The following is a 22,458-nucleotide window of genomic DNA, read 5'->3' as shown; positions in this document are numbered from 1 at the left end:
AATGGACCGTTAAATTAATTATGGAAGTAAGTACAAAGCTAAAAAGATTCTAATCCACTGATGGTTTGTAATTACTTAGAATGACCTGGAATGTACAATATGTTTAGACACCATGATCCTCCTCCAACCTGTTTTTATCTCACCTTGTCAGAATAGCACATTCCTTTCTCCTTTATGTATCTATCCATCTTCCCTTAAATTCACTCAACTCAATCACATCCCATATTTCAAGTACACTGAGTAAGATGCTCTTTCTGAATTCCTTGTTTGAATTTCTGGTGACAAATTTTCATCAATAGTCGAAAAACAGAACATTCCGGAAACACTTAACAGGGCTAGTGGCATCTGCAGAGATACCAAGTCACTTTTTGGGGTCAATGATCTATCCTCAGCATTGGTTATAGCAGTAATCAACCTGAGATGTTAACTCTGTTTCTCTGTCAACAGATGATACCAAGTCTGCCACATAATTCCAGTATGTTCAATTTTATTGCAGATTTCCAAACTCTATATTATTTTACTTTATTTGGTGGATGCTAGTCTTGGTCTCTTTGCAATGGAAACATTTTCTCAACTTCTGCTGAGTAAAGGCCTCTATAATGTTAAAGACCTGTATCAAACCATTGGCCCACCTTTTAGCTCAGGGGAAACGAGCCCCAGCCTGATTAATCTCATCTATTATCACACACGTTAATCTATCGCACACATTCTCGAGTGTAACTGTTTTGTTTTATAGTCTAGAGATCAAAACTATGTACAATAGTGTTCTGGTCAAGGTTTTATACTGAAGAAGTCATATCAGAATCGAAACGTTAGCTCTGTTTCTTTCTTCACTGATGCTGCCAGACCTGCTGAGGTTCGCCAGCATTATCTGTATTTGTTTCTGTACATGTTCAGTATGACTTTGCTGCTTTTCAATTCTGTCCCTTTAAGAATTGCTCCCAGTGGCTTGTTTGTTATTTTTAATGGTCTCATTAACCCTGTATCACCAGTTTTAGATCATGCTATATTCCAATAGCTCAATTAGTAAATAATACTTCCTCATATTTGTAAATATGCTGAAAATCATCAAAGCTCCAACTTTTTTTTAAAAAAACATTAAATTGAAAATTAGATTCTTGAAAATTAGACACGTTCAGAATCCAGCTTTAGAATTTGGATCTGAAAACAGGCTACTCTCCAAACCATAGCGTTTGTGTTAGTAGATGAGTAATAGAGCCTCCTAAGTGAGCAAATCCCATCATGTAACTACTGCATTTAAATATATTAGGAATATGGAGCTAACATGGTGCTGAGAAGACCACCCAATTTTCATAAAAATCCATCTGATTCACTGATGATCCTTTGCAAATGAAATCTATTAATCTACTGTCCTTGCCTGCCTGTTCAGTACGTGACTCCAGATGCAAAGCAATGTAACTGACTCTTAATTGATCTCTGAATTGGCCTAGCAAATCAGTCACTTATATTCAAGATTTATTTTTGCTAGCTTTCCCTTATTACTTCCCTCACATTTCTTCACCATATCCAGATGACCTGCTCTTCAGCCTCTTCCGATTCATTCCTATAATCAGATGGTGATATAGAATCAATTGAGTAATCATGGCACAGAAAGAGGCTACTCAGTCCAGTGAGTCTGTGCTGAAATTGAAGCGATTCTAGAATTATTAGCATTCCAATCCTCCATTCCTTCTTGTGAAGAGCTTTGAGCACACTCTCTAATTGACTTGTGTAAAAATTGGTTAGCCTTCCAATAATTGAGGAAAATGTTTGTATACAATTTTAGAGCAAGCACATCATAAATTTTTGATTTTGCTTTCAATTACCAAATAAAAATTCCTCACCCTGAATCAAACCAAGTTTAATCTTGCTAGACTGATGTTTGTAGTATTTTAAGAAAGCACATTTTGGTAGAAATTCTGTATTGTGGAACTGGCAATTTTCTCAGAAATAACCAAACACTTTTTGCACTACTCGAAGCAGCTTTTATTTACATGTATTTATTTAACTGGCCATCATACTGGAATTTTAGAATACAACTGAACATAGATTCAATTGTATATAAAATGGGAAGTCAAATAATGGATAATATTTCAGAATACATACATATATATTACACTGAAATACTTTTTCAGAAGTATAACTTATCCTGATTATGACATAAGCTGAAATAGAAACAATACATTAAAAATATCAATGTACAAGTTAATTATCACATATTAGAATGGATTAGTAATTGGGGAATAGCAATGGAGCATCTAACATATCACAGAGCCATGCAACATGCACATACTGCAAAACTACAAAAAATAATCTCAATTTACACTGTACATTTGACATCAAAATGAATCTTAAGAAACTGTACATTTACAACATATCTATGCTCAATGTAGTACACTTTAACAAAGGTGCATTAAATACAAAAGAACATATATGTACATATTTATAAAACACAGCAGTATGTTACAGCTTTTATAATAAATTAATGAATAAAATATCCAGCTATCAATGCTTGTTAAATCGTGTAATATTAATGATCGTCAAATCGCGTGATTCCGTCAGGGGAGTCTGTTGTCTGCCGTTGCCCCTCTCCAAAAAAAATGGAAAACAGTTAACAGAAAGCAAAAGAAATCACTCTTTCTAAAGTTATATAGAATTCTATTTGAGTGTTCTTCAAAGTAAATCTTGTGAACAAGATAGCATTATACACAAATTCAGGGCTTTTCTACTGTCATTGCAATGTCATTTCAACTGCACAACATAGCCCTGCTACACTCTAGAAAAAATTACTTTGTCTTTCCTCCTTCAGTGAAGACTTCTTTTTACCCAAGTACAAAGCTCTGGGCCAGAAAACAGGAATTTGTTCATGGTAGCACAAACTAAAGATATGAATTAGTGAACCACTCGACTTCTGTTTTTTGCTGTGCCAGCTAAACCCATTGGATTCTTAACGCATTCTCAACATTATGAAGGTTCAAGAATCCCTTTACATCTGAAGATGATACATGGCACAATATACTGGTTGTAGGGCAATATACTCTGGATGTTAAACTGCTGCAGCATCAGGTACATGAAAGACTTCCTGGCACTTATCCAAAGAAAAACAATGAGTTCTCCAGTGTCCTGGCTAACATTCACCTGACAGTTATCATGGCCAAAAATACAGTTCAATAACGTGATGCCTGTTTGTAGGAACTTTCTGGAAACAATTTAGCTGTGTGTTGACTTGCCCAACAGTGACCTCACTTCTCCAGTAACTTATTGACCACAAAGCTCCTTAGGACGCCCTGGGGAAATGAATTATACAGGATGAAGGCAAGTTCTGTTCAGTTCTGCCTGTTGCACTTCAATCATTCAGATAGTTTTACAAACATAATCATATCATCTTCAGTGAACAGAAAATTTCAGTTTGGAGGAAGGTTAACAATGGAGTTCCCTTGGAGTCAGTTGTAGGACTCTTGCTTTTTTTGATTATATCTTGATCTTGGTGTGTGCAGGACAACTTCCAAGTTTACTGACGGTACATTGGAAGCATTGCAAATTGTGTGGAAGATTGGAAAAAGTACGAAACCACTACTGGTTGGTGGAGTGGACTGTAAGTTGCAAATGGTATTCAATGGAAAGAAAGTGTGAGGTGACATATTTTGATAAAAAGAACATGGATATACAGCAAAAAATAAAGGACACTACCCTAAAGGATGTGTAAGAATGGGTGTACACATGCCTAAGTCACTAAAGGGCAAATCAGAAAGAGTTAGCAGCTAATAAAACAAACAATATACTAGACTTTGTTTTGCAGGGGGATAGAATACATGAGCAAGGAACCTATGTTCAACTTGTATAAGACACCAGTTAGACATTATCTGGAGTACTATGTACAGTTCTAGGCACCACACTTGTGGAACGATGTGAGCATTGGAGAAAGTGCACAAGAGATTTACAAGGTTAATTCCATGGGTGAGAAACTCCAGTCATGAGGATAGATTTGGAGAAGCTGGGACTGTTTTCATTGGAGAGGTTAAGAAGAGATTTAATATAAGTTTTCAAAATCATGAGGGGTCTGGAAAGAGTAGATATAAAGACATTATTCCCGCTCATAAAAAGATTGAGCAGAAGGTACAGACTTGAAGCAATTTGCAAAATGAGCTTTGATCAAAGCTTTTTCCACACAGCAAGTAGTTAGGCTCTAAAACACACCACCTGGAAGTGTGGTGCAGGCAGGTTCAATTAAAGTATTCAGGAGGGTGTTAGATGATCATTCAAATAGAAACAGGGTTATATGGAAAAGGTAGGACATCGGAAATGCTCATAATACTGAGTCAGAATTCCATGGGTTTGACTGGCCTTCTTCTGCACTGTAAGAATTCTGTGATTCTCCGATGAAATTTGGTATATATTGCATGCACCCCGAAACTGTCACTAACTTGTAATGTATGCCAACTAAACTATTGCACTGAAGTTTTATACAAGCACAATTGCTTTCATGAGAAAAATAAAGATCACATGACAGAAAACAAATAAGTTAATTCCTTACTGCGTGCCATGTAGAGCCAGCTGTTAGCTCCGACTTTTCCAGCAATATCACATCTTTCATCCCAGCTTTGGCAAGATGATAAGCCAGGCTAACTCCAATACAGCCACCTCCGATAATCACTGTCTCCGCATTATCTTTCCACCTTTTCACAGGGGATTGTGTCCGGTTATTTTCATTGCTAATATGCAGAAGAACACAAAGAAGCTATTTATTTCAAGTTGTGCCACTGGCTGCAAATGTGCACACATAAACAGTTATAGGATTGGTAAGCTTCATATATGTTTACATATAGAATGTACTGGATATGCCTTACACAAAGCTTGTGTGCACTTTGATATCACAAAAGCTTTATTTAATATGCTCCCAACCATACTCTGTTCAAAAACTCCTACTGTTACGTGTAACCTTTGATTTCTTTTAATGAATCACAGTATATCTGTGAGTATATGCCAAATGCACATGTAAAGTTAACTGTCTTAATTGATCAGATTATCAGCAATAACTGCGAACCTGTATTGGGAAATCTGTGGTGCGATGGGAACATTGTTGGACTGCTAATCCAGATACTCAGCTGATTCTCTCGTTCAAATCCCATCAGGCAACTGCCCAACTTAAAAGTTCAATGAAATCCAAAATATAGAGTCAGTTATTAACATCTCTTTTGGGAATGACAGTTCCTATCTTTACACACATGTGAATCCAGACCCATAGCAAGGAGTTGGCTCTTGACTGTCCTCTGCAGTAGCCTAGACATTAGGAACCAACAATGCCCACATTACATCCAAAGAATAGGGTACGGTGCACTTACATTCAGTACACATGCCCACACTGGACTCGCAGTGTCTTAATTTGTTTGGAATTTATTGGAAAAGAGAAAAGACTAGGTGTGGAGGAAGTGATATAGACGAAAGATATATATTAAAAGTCAGTCTCCAAACCACTGTAATCGGCGCCCCCAGGATTTTTGCAACATTGATTCACTGAACGGCCGTCGTGATTTGCAACGATACATTGCAATGGCAATGCAATGAAGACAACGATACATTGGAACAGCAGAAGGTGCATTCTGCGCACACAGTGCAGAGGTTCAGGAAAGCACTCACCCCTGTTTGGACGGGGCGTTGCCTATTAAACGGACAGGAATCCAGCGGGAGCACTCCGCTAACACAGGCAGCTTTCCACGGAGAAAGGCGGAAGGGAAGCACCTTAGCAGCCTCGACATGGCCAGATCCTAAAAGATCCAGTTGGAATATAGAAAACTGCATGAAATAAATCAATATAATTCCACCCCCACCCTCCCTCTCTGCTGTACTTTTACCCAAACTTTGACGCTCTCCCGAAACACTTCGCAACTTTTGCGAAACCTTGTCCGTTTGCACCATTCTCTCCCCACCACCCCCACCTCGCCTGGGAGACCAATGAAAGAGACAGGGAGGCGGCTACAGGGGAGATGACCACCTCTCCTCCTCTCTATAAGAATGTGCGGAGCCAGCAGTCAGCAGCAGTTGGGACGCAGTGTACAGCAGAGTTTACAGTGAGAGCCAGTGACCTGGAAATGCCACCAGTCGGGAAAGACGGAAAGTCCGCTGCCAAAAGAGTAACACCTTTTTTCCCCACCCTCTTCACCTTCGTTTCTAACGCTGATGCGCTGATTTACTTTTAATTTCTTTTCTGAAAAGTCTTTCTGATTTTTGCTAAACGTTTGTCCCGCCATGTAATAATAATGGATTTGTTACGTTCTTTTTTGCAGGAAGAAGCGGCGCTAACATAGATTTCTCCATCGCTGGAGAAATCCCGTCACTATTCTTGGCTTTCATGTCCCTCATTAATTGCCCTTCTTGCTCCTTGACAACTGTCCTTATTACCCCTCAACCAATATCTTTCTTTCTTCAGACCATTGTCCTTATTATCCTTAATGCCTTTACCTCTCACTAAATATTCTGTTATCCCTCACCCATCTGTCCTTATTGCCCTTGGCACAGGCACATGTCTGGTAGTAAGAGCACATTGCAAATCTATGGGTTTAAGCCCAGCTGTTGCCTGGCTGCCCCCTCCTCCCGGGAAGGGGGTTTGCATGTTCCCTCCCAACACTCAGTCTGCAATAAATATCAAATGAATGCATTCCTTCAGCACACTGGCCACTTGGTTTGGTGATATGCCAGGTTACATCCTCTGCCCCTGTGACCTGTCTTTCCTCACTGTGATGCTGGTTAGAACAGGAAAGCCATCAGTTCCCAACAGCATTGGCCTTTTCTTAGTCCTCCCAACAAGTCTACTAATGTTCCAACTGAAATGTTTGTATAATAGCTACATTTTCTTTTGTCCTGTACTTTGATTTAACCATGGATCTAATGTCTCTTCCCTGTCTTATCTCCCCAGCCCACTACATTATCCCACCTTCAAAAGTAAAAGGATTTCCCATTGGCTCTGTTAACTTAGCCAGTTGAGAACTATTTTCAAAAAGGGAATCTCCTGGGAATACTTGTAGGGCTATTGTTGTCAGTGCTCATACTGATTATATTATACTTTTAAGACAAACTGTTGATGTGCTCCCAGTGTTAGACTTGAGCCAACTGCACATTGCAGTTGAGTAATGGACCACTTATGGGTATATTTATCTAAGGACTCAAGTCTCAATTGTCTGTCTGTCCATGCCTTAAATGATGGGGGCATGATTGTAAAATATTGTTTCTGTTCTTGAATGCAGTGAACCTGTCTAATGAATCCTATTGACTATTCTAACAAACACATTTTTAATAACTGACATTGCTATTTACCACCCTTATTTATTTTTATGACTGAGATAACATTTTATTGCAGGGACTTCTGGAGCGTTTATCCTCTGGGGAGATAATTATTGGAGATGGAGGGTTTGTGTTTGCTCTTGAAAAGAGAGGATATGTCAAAGCTGGCCCCTGGACACCAGAAGCAACATTAGAGCATCCTGAGGCTGGTAAGACCAAAGCAACCACTGACATAGTCCTTTGCCACATTGCCAATAATGCTTATGCTGCATAAAACTCTGCTCTTTAACTTGACTTATTGCATGGCAATCTTAGCAGGTTCACAGTGAAATCAGATAAATTCACTAAAATAAAATCTTTATTTGAAGAAGTAATTGACATACCCAAGTCCCACCTATTTCTCATTGATTTCTGATTCATCAGGGACAGATATCTCTGGGTGGGCTAGTTAATAAAGATAGACCATTTGTTTTAATATTGGGATCAGGATTGCAACAGAATCTTGATACTTTGAGCAATTTCAGAAAGTTGGTCATCCAAATATGAAAAGTAAATGACTAATCCAATTAGATGAAGTTCATTAAATTCCATTCAGCCCACCAAGCCTGCACCAACCATTCCAAAGAGCTCCCACCCTGTCCCCATAACTCCACATGGCTAATCCACCTAGCCTGCACGCTCCTTGTCAGTATTTTTTTAGATTAGATTACAGTGTGGAAACAGGCCCTTCGGCCCAACAAGTCCACACCGACCCGCTGAAGCGAAACCCACCCCTACCCCTACATTTACCCCTTACCTAACACTACGGGCAATTTAGTATGGCCAATTCACCTGACCCTGCACATCTTTTGGATGGTGGGAGGAAACCGGAGCACCCGCAGGAAACCCACACAGATACGGGAAGAACGTGCAAACTCCACACAATTTAACATGGCCAGTCTATCTAACTTGCACATCTTTGGACTGTGAGATTAAACTGGAATACCCAGAGGAAAACCATTGCAGATGCAAGGAGAATGTGCAAACTCCACACAGCCAGTTGCCCAAGAGTGGAGTAGAACCCAGGTCCCTAGCATTGTAAGGCTGCCGTGCTAAGCACTGAGCAACCATGCTGCCCAATGGACTGTTTTCTTTTGAAAATAGTTTGCAGTGGACCTTTTTTTGAAAAAAGTGAGTAGAACTCCAACGTTCTGTTTCTTTGCAGTGTGCAGGTGTGAGCATTGTTATACATTGTATAGTTTGATGGGTTTGATTTGACTGACTGATGTGAGTCAGATACTTAAATATTAACAATAGCAGAGTCACATTCAAGAACTGAACTTACAGGGTAATATCCAGCCAATTGGCAGGTGTTCTTGGTATGGCCTTAAATTCAGTATTTAAAAAATTTTTTTGCTGTTGTTTTAGTGAGACAGCTACACCGTGAGTTCCTCAGAGCAGGCTCTACAGTCATGCAGACTTTCACTTTTTATGCAAGTGAAGACAAGTTGGAAAACAGAGGAAATTATGTGGAACAAAAATTTTCAGTAAGTCTTGATTTTTTTCACTCTGATTCCATCTCTTCATTGTAAGTTTCTGTCATTTTCACAAAAAGGTACAGAGACCTTACTATTAAATAAATAAGTTACTGCAATAGATGTGCCCAATTAAAACACAATGTTTTACAATAAAAGCTTTCATTTGTACGTAATAATTAAGTATAGGATGAGTCCATTTGGTCTGTTGTGTCTGCAGCAGCCCTCTGAATTAGCATTTTACTGTTTCTCCTGTCTTCTCCCTGTATCCCTGCACATTGATCCCTTCTAAACAACAGTCTAATCCTCTTTTGAATGTCTGAGTTGATCCTGTCTCCATATCAAAGTTTATGTATTATAGAGTGTAAAATACTCACCGTGTGAAACAAAAATCCTCTCACTTGACTAATTACTTTCGATCTTTGCTCTGGTGTTAACAATCCTTTCATGAGTGGGATCAGCTTCTCCCCATCTATTCTGTCCAGATCAATACGATTTTGAATACCTCTGTCAAATCTCCTCTTGGCCTTTACTTTTACAAGGGAAACACTCCAGCTTCTTCAGTTTATCTTTGGAACTGAAACCCCTGTTTGCTGGAGCCATTGTTTGAACTTAAATGTCTGTCACAGGCAAAATGGGAACAAGTATCAGAAAGAGTGGGAATAGTGACTAAAGAGGGGGAATTAAGGAGGGGCAATGAAGAAAGCCATGTGTGCTATTCTCCTACAAGGAGGAGATGGTTGAATGATGGAATAAGGAGGCAAAGATGTACAAAAAGGCGAAGTCAGGCAGATCGATTTTTATAGTTGAGGAAGAGAATTTTAATTTTCAGATGCTAAGACACTGAGAATCAATATACAAAATCAACCAGAACACGGTGCAGGGTAAGGAGGACTTGTTTAAGCTGGGAAACAAGCAGCATGATGTTAAATTGCCTGAAGTTTACAAAAGAAGCTTTAGTAATAAATTTTATCCTACACTATGGCAAAAGTCAGCATACATAATAACTCATTCCATTCACTGACAAGAACAAAGAAATTAAAGCAATCTTATTGTGCCAGACATGTATACCAACAAATGTGTGTATCAATACAGTCTGTCTGGGTCTCGTTATCTTAACATTAACTTGAGAATTAATCTTATTTCTGTCAGAATATCTGTTTATATACATGTAAGTGTTGTGTCTGTTCTGATTCTGATTCAATATGTTCTTGGCTTGGAGCTTCATGAAACTGACAACATAGTGTTGAATTATCTGAACTCTTATCTTCATATCTCTTCACAACAGCACAAGCATACTAAGTCCTAGACATGCTGCATATTGTCTCTTCTCTTCTGTCTTTCACGCATCCCACCCCCACCCCAACCCCAGAACCTGCTCTTACTCGAGAGTTTTGGGTCGCATGGATTATGGTCTGTATAGTTTCTATCAAATTTTAATAAAGAAAACCTACTGACTTCTGGGCCTAAATTCATGACATTCAGTGCATTCAGCCTGTGAACTATCAAGCAATAAGTCCTTGGCTTGCTTGATACAACGTTTGGCTATAAACTTGTGAAATGAGTTGGCCAATAAAATTGTCTTTTACTTTACAAGTTGCGATGTTTTGTTATGTCATTAAAGCTGGCCTGTAAAATGTTGTAGCTTCATGTGTTATCTCTTTTTTTTTTCAGGGCCAGAAAGTGAATGAAGCTGCTTGTGACATTGCTAGAGAGGTGGCTGATGAAGGAGATGCCCTCGTTGCTGGGGGAGTCAGCCAAACCCCTTCCTACCTCAGCTGCAAAAGTGAGACAGAGGTGAAGGCTATCTTCAGGAAACAACTGGATGTCTTTATCAAGAAAAACGTAGACTTCATGCTTGCTGAGGTATAGTGTCTTTGCAATTAACTATTTCTAAATATTTATTTACACATCTAAGAGAAAAAAATAACTTTACATTGTCTGCATGCCTAAAAAATCTAAAACCAGATAATAGAGCAGAGAAGAAAAAAGTGCAAGAAGCTTTGGATTACTTGGCTTTGGCATGTTTAATAGTTTTGGCAGTACTTATTTTGCACCAAGCTGCCTAACGAATTAGTTTATGTTAGTCTAGTGGGAGTCATGCCAGGCAAATGACTGCAGCTTGCTCTGTTTTTTTTCTTCTATCTTATGTTTCCTAAGCAAACTGATTTGTAATGTATTTTATTCATATCTAATTATCTTGTTCCCTTTTCTGGTAAGGACGTATCAGTTTCCTCGGTTATTCTCTGTTCCAACCAAGCTCCAGATTTGTCATAGAGGGACTTTGAATTTAAAAACTATTGCTTTCTCTATTGACCTGAAAATACAAAGTGCCATTTCTGCCATTTATTTGCAGTCCATTAACAATTATATGATTTTGATTTAGTCAATTTTCATTTAGTAGTTTAATATAACAACAAGCCAGTCACCATACACTTAAAACTTCTCAGACAAGCAGTTAACAAGCTACTTAACCAGTATATAAATATTAAAGTTTCAGCTGTGAAGTGCACAGTATTTGTGCAAAACGGCTTAACGAAGATTGGGAAAAGCACAATTTAGTGCCCAAGTCCTGCAGGTACTGGTAACCTCTGGAATGAAGCATACCTATCAGATTTTTGGTGGGGACGATGATCCCAAATATTCTAAGGAGTAAGCAAGTATGGCAATTTCCCACTGAAGGAGAGCTCCATATCAACTACTCAAGGACCTACACGAGGTCCAGAAGAATTTGCACAACTTAAAGAAGAGTAAAAAGGTAAGGTACAAATAATCCTGTAAAGTCGCACAGCATAGGCCATAGCTGGACATGAAGGGAAGTAATTGTTGAAAGGTATGGCCCAAAATTGCTGTAATATCGCAGAGAAATGTCAGCAATGTTGCTTTAAGCGGAACAACAGTTTTATTGCCTAATTATATGCATTACCAAGAAAGTACATTATAAAATGCTGTTATCCAAAATACCACCTAATGGTCTGAACTAAACAAAAGCAGAAATTGCTGGACCACATGATCTCATGTTTAATAGCAATCCAGTACATTATAGGAGAGCATAACATAGATCCTTGTGATCAAAAACAACTTGCCACAGTGGAGCAAAGTGATAGCTGATTTATTCAGTAAGGTGAGTATGGAGAGATTTGGAGACTGTAAGAGTATGAACTAAATTAATATGCTCATGAGTCTTACATCTGCATTTCAGTGGATGGTGAGGGGCTGATAATGCCCTTTTGTTTGGCCTCAACAGGCGCAATCCTATAATGGAAGTGAAGGAGTGAATTGCAACATTGAAGGTTTCATTGGCTTTGGCACGGCCAGCTTGTCATGCATTATGCTGCAGAAATGAGTAGACTTCACTCTGAAGGACATTGCCTCATTTGAAAGCATGGTATGACCAGCATCTCTGGTCCATAGATAAAATAGTTGTTGAGCTTGTCAGCTGAATAAGCTTCTTTTGTGAGGAGAATCCTCAGGGTGAATTGAAGGTCTTGTCTTTACCTGAGTGTGCCATCTATTAGTTCTCCCAGCTGAACAAGGTACTAGTATATGGAATGAGAAGTGATATTGAGGAGGAAGTGTAGGATGAGATATTTGTCAAATTTTTTGACACCATTGGAGATAGTGAGACCTACAGATGCTGAAGAGTCAGAGTGGATAAAGAGTGGAGCTGGGAAAAGCACAGCAGGTCAAGCAGCTTCAGAGGAGAAGGGGAGCTGATGTTTCAGGTCAGAATTTTTCATAAGGTCTAGGGGAGGGGAGGGGGGCTGCGAAAGAGGAAGAAGGATGGGGTTGGGGGAAAGATAGGTGGGTGCAGGTAGGAGGTGGCTGTGATTGGTCAGTGGAAAGGGTGGAATGGATAGGTGGGAAGGAAGATGGACAGGTAGGGTCACGTTAAGGAGGCAGGGTGGAGAGGGAGGTCTGGGCCTGGGATTCAACCCCACACCACCCACCCCATTTAGATCGCAGCCCCCTTCCCCTCTCAATGTCTTGATGAAAGGTTCCAACCTGAAAAGTCGACTCCTCGTTTGAAATAATTGCCAAACAAGTGCCATCTGATACATAATGATGCCTTGAGTGTCCTGCGTGTTAAGGTTTCTTGAAACAAGATGCTGAATGGTAATTTGCTACTTGTACAAAGCACTAGAAGATGTTATGATGCTGCAAGAGTAATTATCTTTACCACCATTTCCCAGTGAGCCGTTAACAAGATCAATGGAAACAATTGAGCAAGGAATAGGCATCCTAGGAGCAGCTCAAGACTGGTGCCATTTTTGTTATGGAGGTTTTGGGATTCAGTCTCTGGAATACTGTCTTTGTTAGTTTCAGCTTACTGGGCTAAATGTTGAATGCATCCAAGAAGGGAATTCAAAGGACCTAGATGACCTATCAGGGCCAGGTCACATTTCAGACTGGTTCTGGAATTGGTTCTAGAGGGAGGTGGCACCCGATCACAATAGTAGTGTCGCTGTTCTACTAGGACCAGGAAAGATAGAAATTCCTATTGAGTAGTTCCTCCTCTTGTCCCTCAGATGTAAGTCATCCATCCTGACCCGTCCTGACATTAATGAGTATAAGGTCCATTCTGATGATGGACTGGCCTGCTGCTTGGAAATTCTGGCTCAGATGTTTTAAAATTTATTTTAACCCGCCATGTTATGACACATGGAGCAAGTCATACCTTGGACACATACCTCCTGGCCCAGAGCTAAAGAATACTACAGTTGTATCACATGAGCTGTTCTATGCTTACAAATATCCGTTTTTATTCTGAAATGCTCTCCAGGAAGGAGATTTCATGGAGAAGCATAGGAGCAATCATTTAGCACATAATTAACAGGAATAATTAACAGTAATAGAAGACAACAGCTGCTATCTCCATAAGCAACAAGCGATCTGTGATTATGCAGCACAGCAGCCTCTCAGCACTGATGCACGCAGTGAACCTTGTATATTCACTGCAGGTCAGTGACTGACAATGCACCCAACAATTGGTGGTGAGTGCTACCTCACTCAGAAGTTAAAAGATTAAACATGGTAACAGCCCTGCACCACTTGCACTGCTCAATTTAATAAAATAAATTTACTTTCATTACCTTGCAATCTCCGTGTTTTCATTGGGCAGGGAAAGGAAATGTTAGATCTTGTGTCAAAAAAGTGACCAACTTCTATAGATGATTGGAGGGTCCCTGTGATATGAGTGGTGAGAGATTTGTGACTATATTTACACAAATAGTGATTGCTGGCCTTTTCGAACAGACCTTCCTTGCAATTTGAGCTGCCTGTTTCAAATTTCTCAGTCTTTAATTGCCATAGAGTTGCTGCATAATGTATAACTCTCTTCAGTCCCAAAGATACTTTCACAACTTCCTCCTTCACACTTGCTGTATAGTTACTAAAGCAGCAACTTTATCATGTCCTTTCCATATTGGGCGCTACCTTTGTTGCTGCAGTGATATTTTGAAATCTCTTTGTGAAAGTCCCTAATTGTTCATAAGGTGAAGTGAGGAAAGTGATGGCCTAGTGGTATTATCATAGGCAGTTAATCCTGCGACCCAGGTAATGTTCTGGGGCCCTGAGTTCAAATCCTGCTATTGGCAGATGGTGAAATTTAAGAATCTAATGATGACAGTGAAATCATTGTCAAGAATAATCCATCTGGTTCACTAATGCCCTTTAGGGAAGGAAATTGTCATCCTTACCTGGTCTGGACTATATGTGACTCCAGACCCACAGCAATGTGATTGACTCTTAACTGCCTAATTGGATTGGCAATGAAAATGTTGGCCTAGCCAGTGACACTCCCATCCCATAGTGAATAAAAAACATTGGTTTCTATTCAATTTGACTGCATGTAGACAAAATGATGAGTTATATTTCAATTTGACCTTGTTTACATTTGCTTGTTCTTAATACAATTGCTTCGAGTGAACCAAAGCATTTCGCTGGAGGTCAAACAATGGCCTCTTGTCATAAAATAGGTATTGGAAATTGACTTGAAGGAGCACCATATTTCCAGTTCTGCCACACACAAATACAATTGAGTGTATCTCAGTCTACAATTCAAACATACAGAATTGGAGAATGAAAATAAATATCTGTAATTAATTAAAAAATGAAAGCATAGCAATCACAGGAGATGATGTGAGATATGAAGAAGTAATCATTTTCATTTAGACTAGGCTTTATGAGAACCTGAATACTACCTCAGCTTGTTAGATATCTGACAAAGAAAAATAATATACATTAGTTAATATTGAAATTGTTCCAAATCTCTCTCTGTTATCTTAGTACAATAAATTATACTCTTCTTTGATTTCTTTTTCTTAGGAACATGTTAAATTTAACATGAATATTTCCAGTAAACCAGTGTCCTTTCAATCTTCCAGTTCAACTAACCAACATGGATATGGATGTTCTTAGCAATACTTGTCAATTAAAATAAACAATTATACTTTTAGATTTTATTGACATAACTAACTACCGATGACAGCATATCCTAGGAATCAGTTTTGAACAAAGCATGCTAATTTGGACTAAATAAAAAAGAAATGAGAAATATACGATAAACAATCTTGCATTTCTGCAATCTATTACAGAGCTCCAAATGCAAAAGTTAGCCTTTTGCTCCAATTTTATGTTTTATTTTGGCCTCCTTCCAAATGACCATTGAGTTTTCTGCTCTCAAAATCATCTTGGGTATTTCCACAGCCTGAAAAGGATGACACAGGTAGTCAAGTTTCTCTGCCTGCATAATTTTCTCCCACATTTCAGTATTTAAAATTATATTAAGCAAAGATGAATAATCTGTGCTTTCTACTGACATTACATACTTGTATCTAATTTTCAGATAAAATTAACAAAGTGGAAAGTATGGACCCATGTTTTTATTGGAAAACCTTTTTTTGGAAAATTAATAGCTTGTTATTTTGTTTTCCAGGAAGAAACTTCAAATGAGAAGATTTATAATAGTATTACTGGTGTCTAAATGCTGGTACTCTGTCTCTTGCAGTACTTTGAACATGTGGAAGAAGCAGAGTGGGCAGTTCATGTTTTGAAAGAATCCGGCAAACCAGTTGGAGCCACCCTGTGCATTGGTCCGGAGGGTGATTTGAGTGGAGTGTCAGCAGGGGACTGTGCAGTTAGACTTGTAAAGGCTGGTAAGGCAATTCATCCAACTTTCTTGCTTGGGAGGAGTTTGAGTATTGTTGAAGGACTTAAACACTGTAAGCCAGGGGAGATTATTCAGTATGTTGGGGTGGGGTAATAGATTCCTGAAGAAGGGCCTGTGCCCGAAACGTCGAATCTCCTGTTCCCTGGATGCTGCCTGACCTGCTGTGCTGTTCCAGCAATAAAGTTTCAACAATAGATTCATCTAAACAGTGTACGAACAGTCACTGAACTGAAGATGGTCTTTTAAAGGGCATTTCTTCATGATGACCGATAGTGCGATTGCATTGGAACTGCACTCACCACTAGGCCACCAGCTGACTCTGTAACTCCCTCCCTGCTGAAGTAGGCATTAGACAATCAATGAAGTGATAACTAGGCAGTTAAACTGAGGTCAACAGAAGGCACTCCCTTTGGGCTCTTGACTAGAACATCTGGGCCATTGTCTGATACATTCAAGTCACTTTGGTAATAACTGATTTTCTCCAAATTGGCTGATGGTTCTCCCTGTCAGAAATCACAAGTGATCTTCAACAAAATAACTTTTTTGAGTGAAGACCCTTTTTCAGTTCTGCCTTATTTGATCCCTTGTCTTCAGCTATTGTAGGAGTGGGATAGTTGCTTGTTTGTGGAAGAAATGACTGCCTCACTGGAAGGCTGTAGAGTTTGCTGCTATTGTCATCAGCCATGAGCTTCAGTTTTGTCTGACAGTTCACTAATTGCTTAGCTTTTGAACTTATTGTTTAAAAACTTGAAGCATTTTAGTGGATGCAAACTAAGAATTCTGCAAAACAGTAGGTTTGTTTAAAGGAATTGAAGTGTATTCAGTCCAAGTAGATTATCGCAGAATAGAAATTCTGTGAATCTGTTTTCTGGCTACTGCAGAGAGGGCCATTCAGCCTTCAAGCATGCTACTCCATTTGATGATGGTCTACATGGCTCCACCCTCCCCATACTAATCCTGCTTTTTTTGATTCCATAGTACTCAAAAAAATCCTATCTCTTGAAAATGTTGAATGAACCAAGGCTTTGTATCCCCTGAGCCTGTAGTAATCCATATGCAGCTAAAGTTTCCTCTTCGATCTTAAGTATTATTAATTTAACTTAAAATCTCTAATTTAAACTAATTATTCCTAACTAACTGAAAGCATCCATAATTCTCTGCGATGGAGAGTTCCAAAAATTTACAACCCCTGAAGAATTTTCTCCCCATCTCAGACTTGAATGAAAGAATACTAACTTTCAAGTTTTGATCACTCATTCTTGTCTCCTGCTCCAAGGAAATATACCTTACGAAGCCTTTTTAAGAATTTGATCTATTTCTATTAGATTACCTCAAATTCTTCAAACCTTAAGTGATATGTTCCTCATCTACTCAATGTCACCTGAAAGGGCAATCTTCTCATCAAATGAATCAATCAATTAAGCTATTGCTGGGCACTCTCTAAGACAAGTACATCTCTCCTTCCCTAAGGAAACTAAATCTGTGCAAAACACTCCCGGTTTGGTCTGTATACAATTGCAGTAAATGGCCAACGTACCATTTGTTTTCCTGATTGTTTGCTTTAACTAAATGTAAAATTCCTCTATTTCAAGCACAAGGACACACCATGTCCCTTTGTATGCCAAGGTTTCTAGCCTCTCACTTCTCAAACAAAGTAAAGATGATGTTTGCATTCTGATTTTGTAGGTGCTGACATTGTTGGAGTGAACTGCCATTTTGACCCAGCTACTTGCCTCAAAACTATGAAGCTTATGAAAGAAGGTTTAGAAGCTGCAAAACTAAAAGCGCACTTAATGGTGCAGCCCTTAGCTCTGCACACACCTGACTGCAACAAGCAGGGATTCATTGATCTTCCAGAATTTCCATTTGGTAAATATTTTAATTTGCTGCTTTAATGCCTTCTGTAAAGTTTGGATTTATTGGAATTTTAGAATTCTTTTCTCTATTTGTATGTAGTTGCTGGTAGGCCTCAAGTCAAGCCTAGGCCATTCCTGTTTGTTACTCTGCATTTCTGACTTCAGTTGTAACAGATAAGAAGTGATAGCCAGAGAAAAATTTAAGCAGGAAAATGTAAAAGATCTATGCTAGTAAATATAGAAATGGTGTCCAGTCATTTGAAAACATCAGCAAAACCATATCCTCACCCTGCTACTGAGAACGTGTTTGATTTTAATCAACTCTTACAAGGTGATCTTCAGGAAAATAACTTCTGTTTTGAATGCATGAACTTATAAGTTTCAGTATCCTCTATAGCAGTACTGTAGCCTTCTGTCCAACAAGTAGTGCAGTCAGGATGACAAATTTCTGTTCTCTATCACAATCTGTAACTGAACAAAAATATAGAAATCAAGCTTCTGAAATTCTCTGGAGTACACCTGGCTGCTTAAGATAGAGAGATGACGTTTTCACACAGTGATATGTGGTAGTTACAACATTTAAAATGAATAGGAAAGATTTATAGAGATACGGGCTAAATGCAGGCAAGTGGGGCTAGTTTAGTTTGGGCAACTTGGTTGGCATGGACAAAGTGGACTGAAGGATCTGTTTCCATGTTGAATGTTTCTGTGACCCCTCCAGAGCTGACTGCATGGAGTTTGCAGAATCATTGGAAGGATATTAAAGTTGCATGGACCATCTGGTTATAGACATCATGACATTGTGGGCTAAGCTGTGAAGGAAGGAGGAGAGCTTTCTGACCTAAATTACCAGGGGGAGGTACACTGTCATCCATTTATAGTTTAAAAATCACACATCACCAGGTTATAGTCCAACAGGTTTATTTGGAAGTACTATATTTCGAAAAACTGCTCCTTCATCAGGTAGCTCCTAAAGCTAGTACTTCCAAATAAACCTGTTGGACTATAAACTGGTGTTGTGTGATTTTTAACTTTGCCCACCCTGGTCTAACACCGGCAACTCCATACCATCCATTTACAGGTGAAAATGCACCCATCACCTCATCATGTTGCACCACCTTCCCTCCAGAAATGCACATATGGGCAGAGGCCTGACTCTTAACACAAAACCACTCCTGTCTCAGAAAGGAGGGACCCCTAATAAGGCAAATCAGAAAGTGCCAGGGTTATGGTGAGAAATTGATGGAGCCACCATAGTACCCGCACCCCTCCCATCAACAACTCACCTAAGGAATTGCAGTATGGTTCAAAAATAAGCTCCGAATTATAAATCTAAGACCATTTTATGTGGCATGTATATTCAGGGCAGAAACAACCAAAGATTTTTCCATTTGATTTTATTTTGAAAGCAACATAACTGTTTGGTTGCAGTTTGAGCATGTGATTTATCACCCTAATCTGTTCTTTTAAAAAGCTCTGGAGCCACGAGTTGCCACCAGATGGGACACACACAAATATGCAAGAGATGCATATAACCTGGGAATCCGTTACATTGGTGGCTGTTGTGGATTTGAACCCTATCACATTAGGGCTATAGCAGAAGAGCTAGCAGCTGAGAGGGGCTTCCTTCCAAAAGCTTCAGAGAAACATGACGCCTGGGGAGGTGGTCTGGCAATGCACACAAAGCCTTGGGTGCGAGCAAGGTATGAATAACTGGAACTTTCCTGTATACATTTCAGAGGTGCACCAATCTGTTGGTAGTAATGTTCACCTTGGCCATCAGTGTAAAACAGAAAGATATCAGGAGAGGTGTATAAGAGGCAGCTTACATTGTCAGTTTTATATCGTTGCCCAAAATCAAAATTATTCCAACTGAGAATTATGCTTTTAAAGAACTGAGGTGCTAACATTTCAACTTTCCTGTTTCTGAAACAAATTTTAAAATAAAGTCAGATAATGTATGATAATTGTTATGGCAGTGGGACTGAAAATAAATAGCAATTCATAACCAAAATTTAGGCAATACATTTCAGTATATGACTTTAAAAAAAATTGTTAGTACACTTTTTTTTACCATAAAATCATTTCAAAAGTCTTCTTTACATTTGCTGAAAACTGAGCTGCTTAGGAATTTAAAACTCAGAAGGCTAGTTGTGCCTGTTCATTATCAGCCATTCAACTATTATTAACTATCATCTAATCTTGTTATTGTATTAATTAGATTAGATTACTTAGTGTGGAAACAGGCCATTCGGCCCAACAAGTCCACACCGATACTCCGAAGAGCAACCCACCCAAAACCATTCCCATATATTTACCCCTTCACCTAACACTACAGGCAATTTAGCATGGCTAATTCACCTAACCTGCACATCTTTTGGACTGTGGGAGGAAACCGGAGCACCCTGAGGAAACCCACGCAGACATGGGGAGAATGTGCAAACTCCACACAGACCGTTGCTTGAGGCGGGAATTGAACCTGGGTCTTTGGCGCTGTGAGGCAGCAGTGCTAACCACTGTACCACCGTGCCGCCCCAATTTAGACATTTTTTAGACATTATTTTTAATAATTTAGACATTATTTTTAATTTCTATTAACTCCTGGAAGCTATAAATCTGTTGGTCCCTTCCAGAGTATAATGGCTTGTGTAGAACATGTGCAGAATTTAAATCTGTATAGCGTGATATCGAGCCTTCAAGAAGACAGAAGTCAAAAGATTTCCCACTGCTTTCCTAATGACCCAGAGCTAGTATCTCTTTCTGACCATTCATTAACCAACAGAGATAGTTGTCAACCACATTTGCAGAAATCTCTGCCACATGGCATCGGAAAGTAAAGCGTTTTCTTTGCCCTGTTTTCCAGAGCTCAGCAGGCATATTGGGAGAAACTGATTCCTGCAACTGGCCGACCATATTCAGCCTCTTTCTCAAAGCCAGATAGCTGGGGTGTGACCAAGGGAGACAAAGACTTAATGCAACAAAGAGAAGTGACAACTGAAAACCAACTGAAAGAGATGTTTGAGAAGCAGAAAAATGTTGCTGGATTAGTTGCATAATGTATCTGCCAAAAATCACCAAAATCTGTTGAAAATTACCAAATAGAGTAAATAAAGTTTGAATCTAGTAAATAAATGGTCTTGTCTTTACTTTCAAAGAGCTTCTATAAATTGTTGACGTGCAGAAGAAAAATTAATTGTGACTTCTCCCACTTGGGATATGAAATTTAAGCAAATTGCCAAACTGCATCTGTATATAAGAGTTTCTGCCCAAGTTCTGGTGAAGGATGGGGTCAGTCACTTGCCCCAGAAGTCTTAGAATACCACGTAATAAATAAGTGCTGAAAACCTCATGGCATTTTCCTGGCTCTTAGCTCATAGGTGTGCTCATATCACCAAAACGTGACAGTGTACCAAACTGTCCCCTCAAGTAAGGCAGGGTGACCCTCAGGTTAAACCACCACCAATCATCTGTCTAATAAGAGAGTAACCCTATAGGACAATTGTGATTTTACCACATTCTGAAGTGGCTCTGGTTGCTGCCTGCCATTTGACTGGTAGCTAGAAAAGACACTTTGCTTTGCTTCCAAAACTTAAACATTTAGGATTCTCAAAGCTTGGATTGAAAGTAATAGGGAATTCAACCACTCTAGTTTCCTGTTTTCCTCCATTCTTGGTTTATCAGGATGTTTTGAATTTATCATTATGGCTACATGTAGCTATTCAGTCCATCATGTCAGTACTGGATCTCTGGAGGAACGATGCACCTAGTGGCATTCCTTTGCCTTCTCCCCATAAACGTGTGCATTTTCCTATTTCACACAAGAATGAGTGCCTGAAATGAACCTGTTTCCACCATGCTTCCCATTCCAGTAAATTCCAGATCTTAGAAACTTGTTACATGAAAATCTTTACCTTCATGATTCTTAATTTTTTTTGCCAATCACTTAAATCTGACTTCTTCGTCAAAATCCTTCCATCAGTGGGAATGATTTTTTTCCCCATCTCTACCCTTTCCAGACTCTTTTGATTTTGAATGCTTCAAACAAATCCCTCAGCTTTCTCCAACTTCTCCAATCAAATTACTGTATGTGACTGAATTTCCTTCATTAACTGTGCCCTCAACTTTTCCTGTCATCTTCAAAGATTTGTGCTTTTTGGCTCATCCATGCCCAGGATCAACCTAGTGAAGCTTCTCTGGGCTGCCTCCAATTGTATGTATCTTTCTTTAGATAAGGGGACCAAAACTGTTCACTGTATTCTAGGTGTTACCTGATGAATGCCTTGTACAGTTTTATCAGATCTTACTTTATACTCTTTGAAATAAATGAGGTAAAAACGGCCAACGTTCCATTTGCCTTTCCTGTGACCTGCTGAAACTGTATGCCAGCTTCTTGTGATTCATGCACAAAAACTGCCAAATAATTTGCTCTGTGCTGCACTTTCTGCAGTCCTTCTCCATTTGAATAATATTTACTTCCTCTATTCTTCATGCCCAAGTACATATCCTCATATTTTCCCATATTGTATTCCATCTGCCAAGGTTTTGATTTAACCCTGCGCTGGCCTATTACCTGCCCTCGACTTCTTCATTTCCAACTGCCGCCGGGACATTAACCGCCTCAACCTGTCTACCCCCCTCC

The 22,458-nt window shown here is 39.2% G+C and overlaps 2 protein-coding genes across 3 annotated transcripts in view; one reads left to right on the top strand and one right to left on the bottom strand.

Annotated features, from left to right (window-relative positions):
- Positions 1-5,929, bottom strand: part of dmgdh (dimethylglycine dehydrogenase) — a 143,704-nt gene extending 137,775 nt beyond the window's left edge. The window contains exons 1-3 of one of the 2 annotated variants that reach the window (XM_043706890.1): positions 5,853-5,929; positions 5,638-5,765; positions 4,535-4,712 (exon numbers count right to left, since the gene is read on the bottom strand). In XM_043706890.1, coding sequence (XP_043562825.1) covers positions 4,535-4,712; positions 5,638-5,756 — 297 coding nt within the window. In that variant the 5' untranslated portion in view covers positions 5,757-5,765; positions 5,853-5,929. Of the gene's footprint in view, positions 1-4,534; positions 4,713-5,342; positions 5,597-5,637; positions 5,766-5,852 lie in introns of those variants that run through there. The other variant, XM_043706897.1, reaches the window with a different exon arrangement.
- Positions 5,930-5,991: 62 nt separating this feature from the next.
- On the top strand, positions 5,992-20,947 carry bhmt (betaine-homocysteine methyltransferase). Its single transcript, XM_043706911.1, has 8 exons — positions 5,992-6,131; positions 7,355-7,487; positions 8,686-8,804; positions 10,467-10,658; positions 15,802-15,949; positions 17,650-17,832; positions 19,294-19,522; positions 20,683-20,947. The coding sequence occupies exons 1-8, from the start codon at positions 6,090-6,092 to the stop codon at positions 20,873-20,875; spliced, it is 1,239 nt and encodes a 412-aa protein (XP_043562846.1). The 5' UTR covers positions 5,992-6,089; the 3' UTR covers positions 20,876-20,947.
- Positions 20,948-22,458: the final 1,511 nt, after the last annotated feature.

Source organism: Chiloscyllium plagiosum, chromosome 2 (genome assembly GCF_004010195.1).
Source record: "Chiloscyllium plagiosum isolate BGI_BamShark_2017 chromosome 2, ASM401019v2, whole genome shotgun sequence".
In the NCBI taxonomy this organism is placed as follows: domain Eukaryota; kingdom Metazoa; phylum Chordata; class Chondrichthyes; order Orectolobiformes; family Hemiscylliidae; genus Chiloscyllium; species Chiloscyllium plagiosum.
The sequence above is the reverse complement of the archived record's forward strand: the minus strand, read 5'-3'. Positions and strand labels throughout refer to the sequence as shown.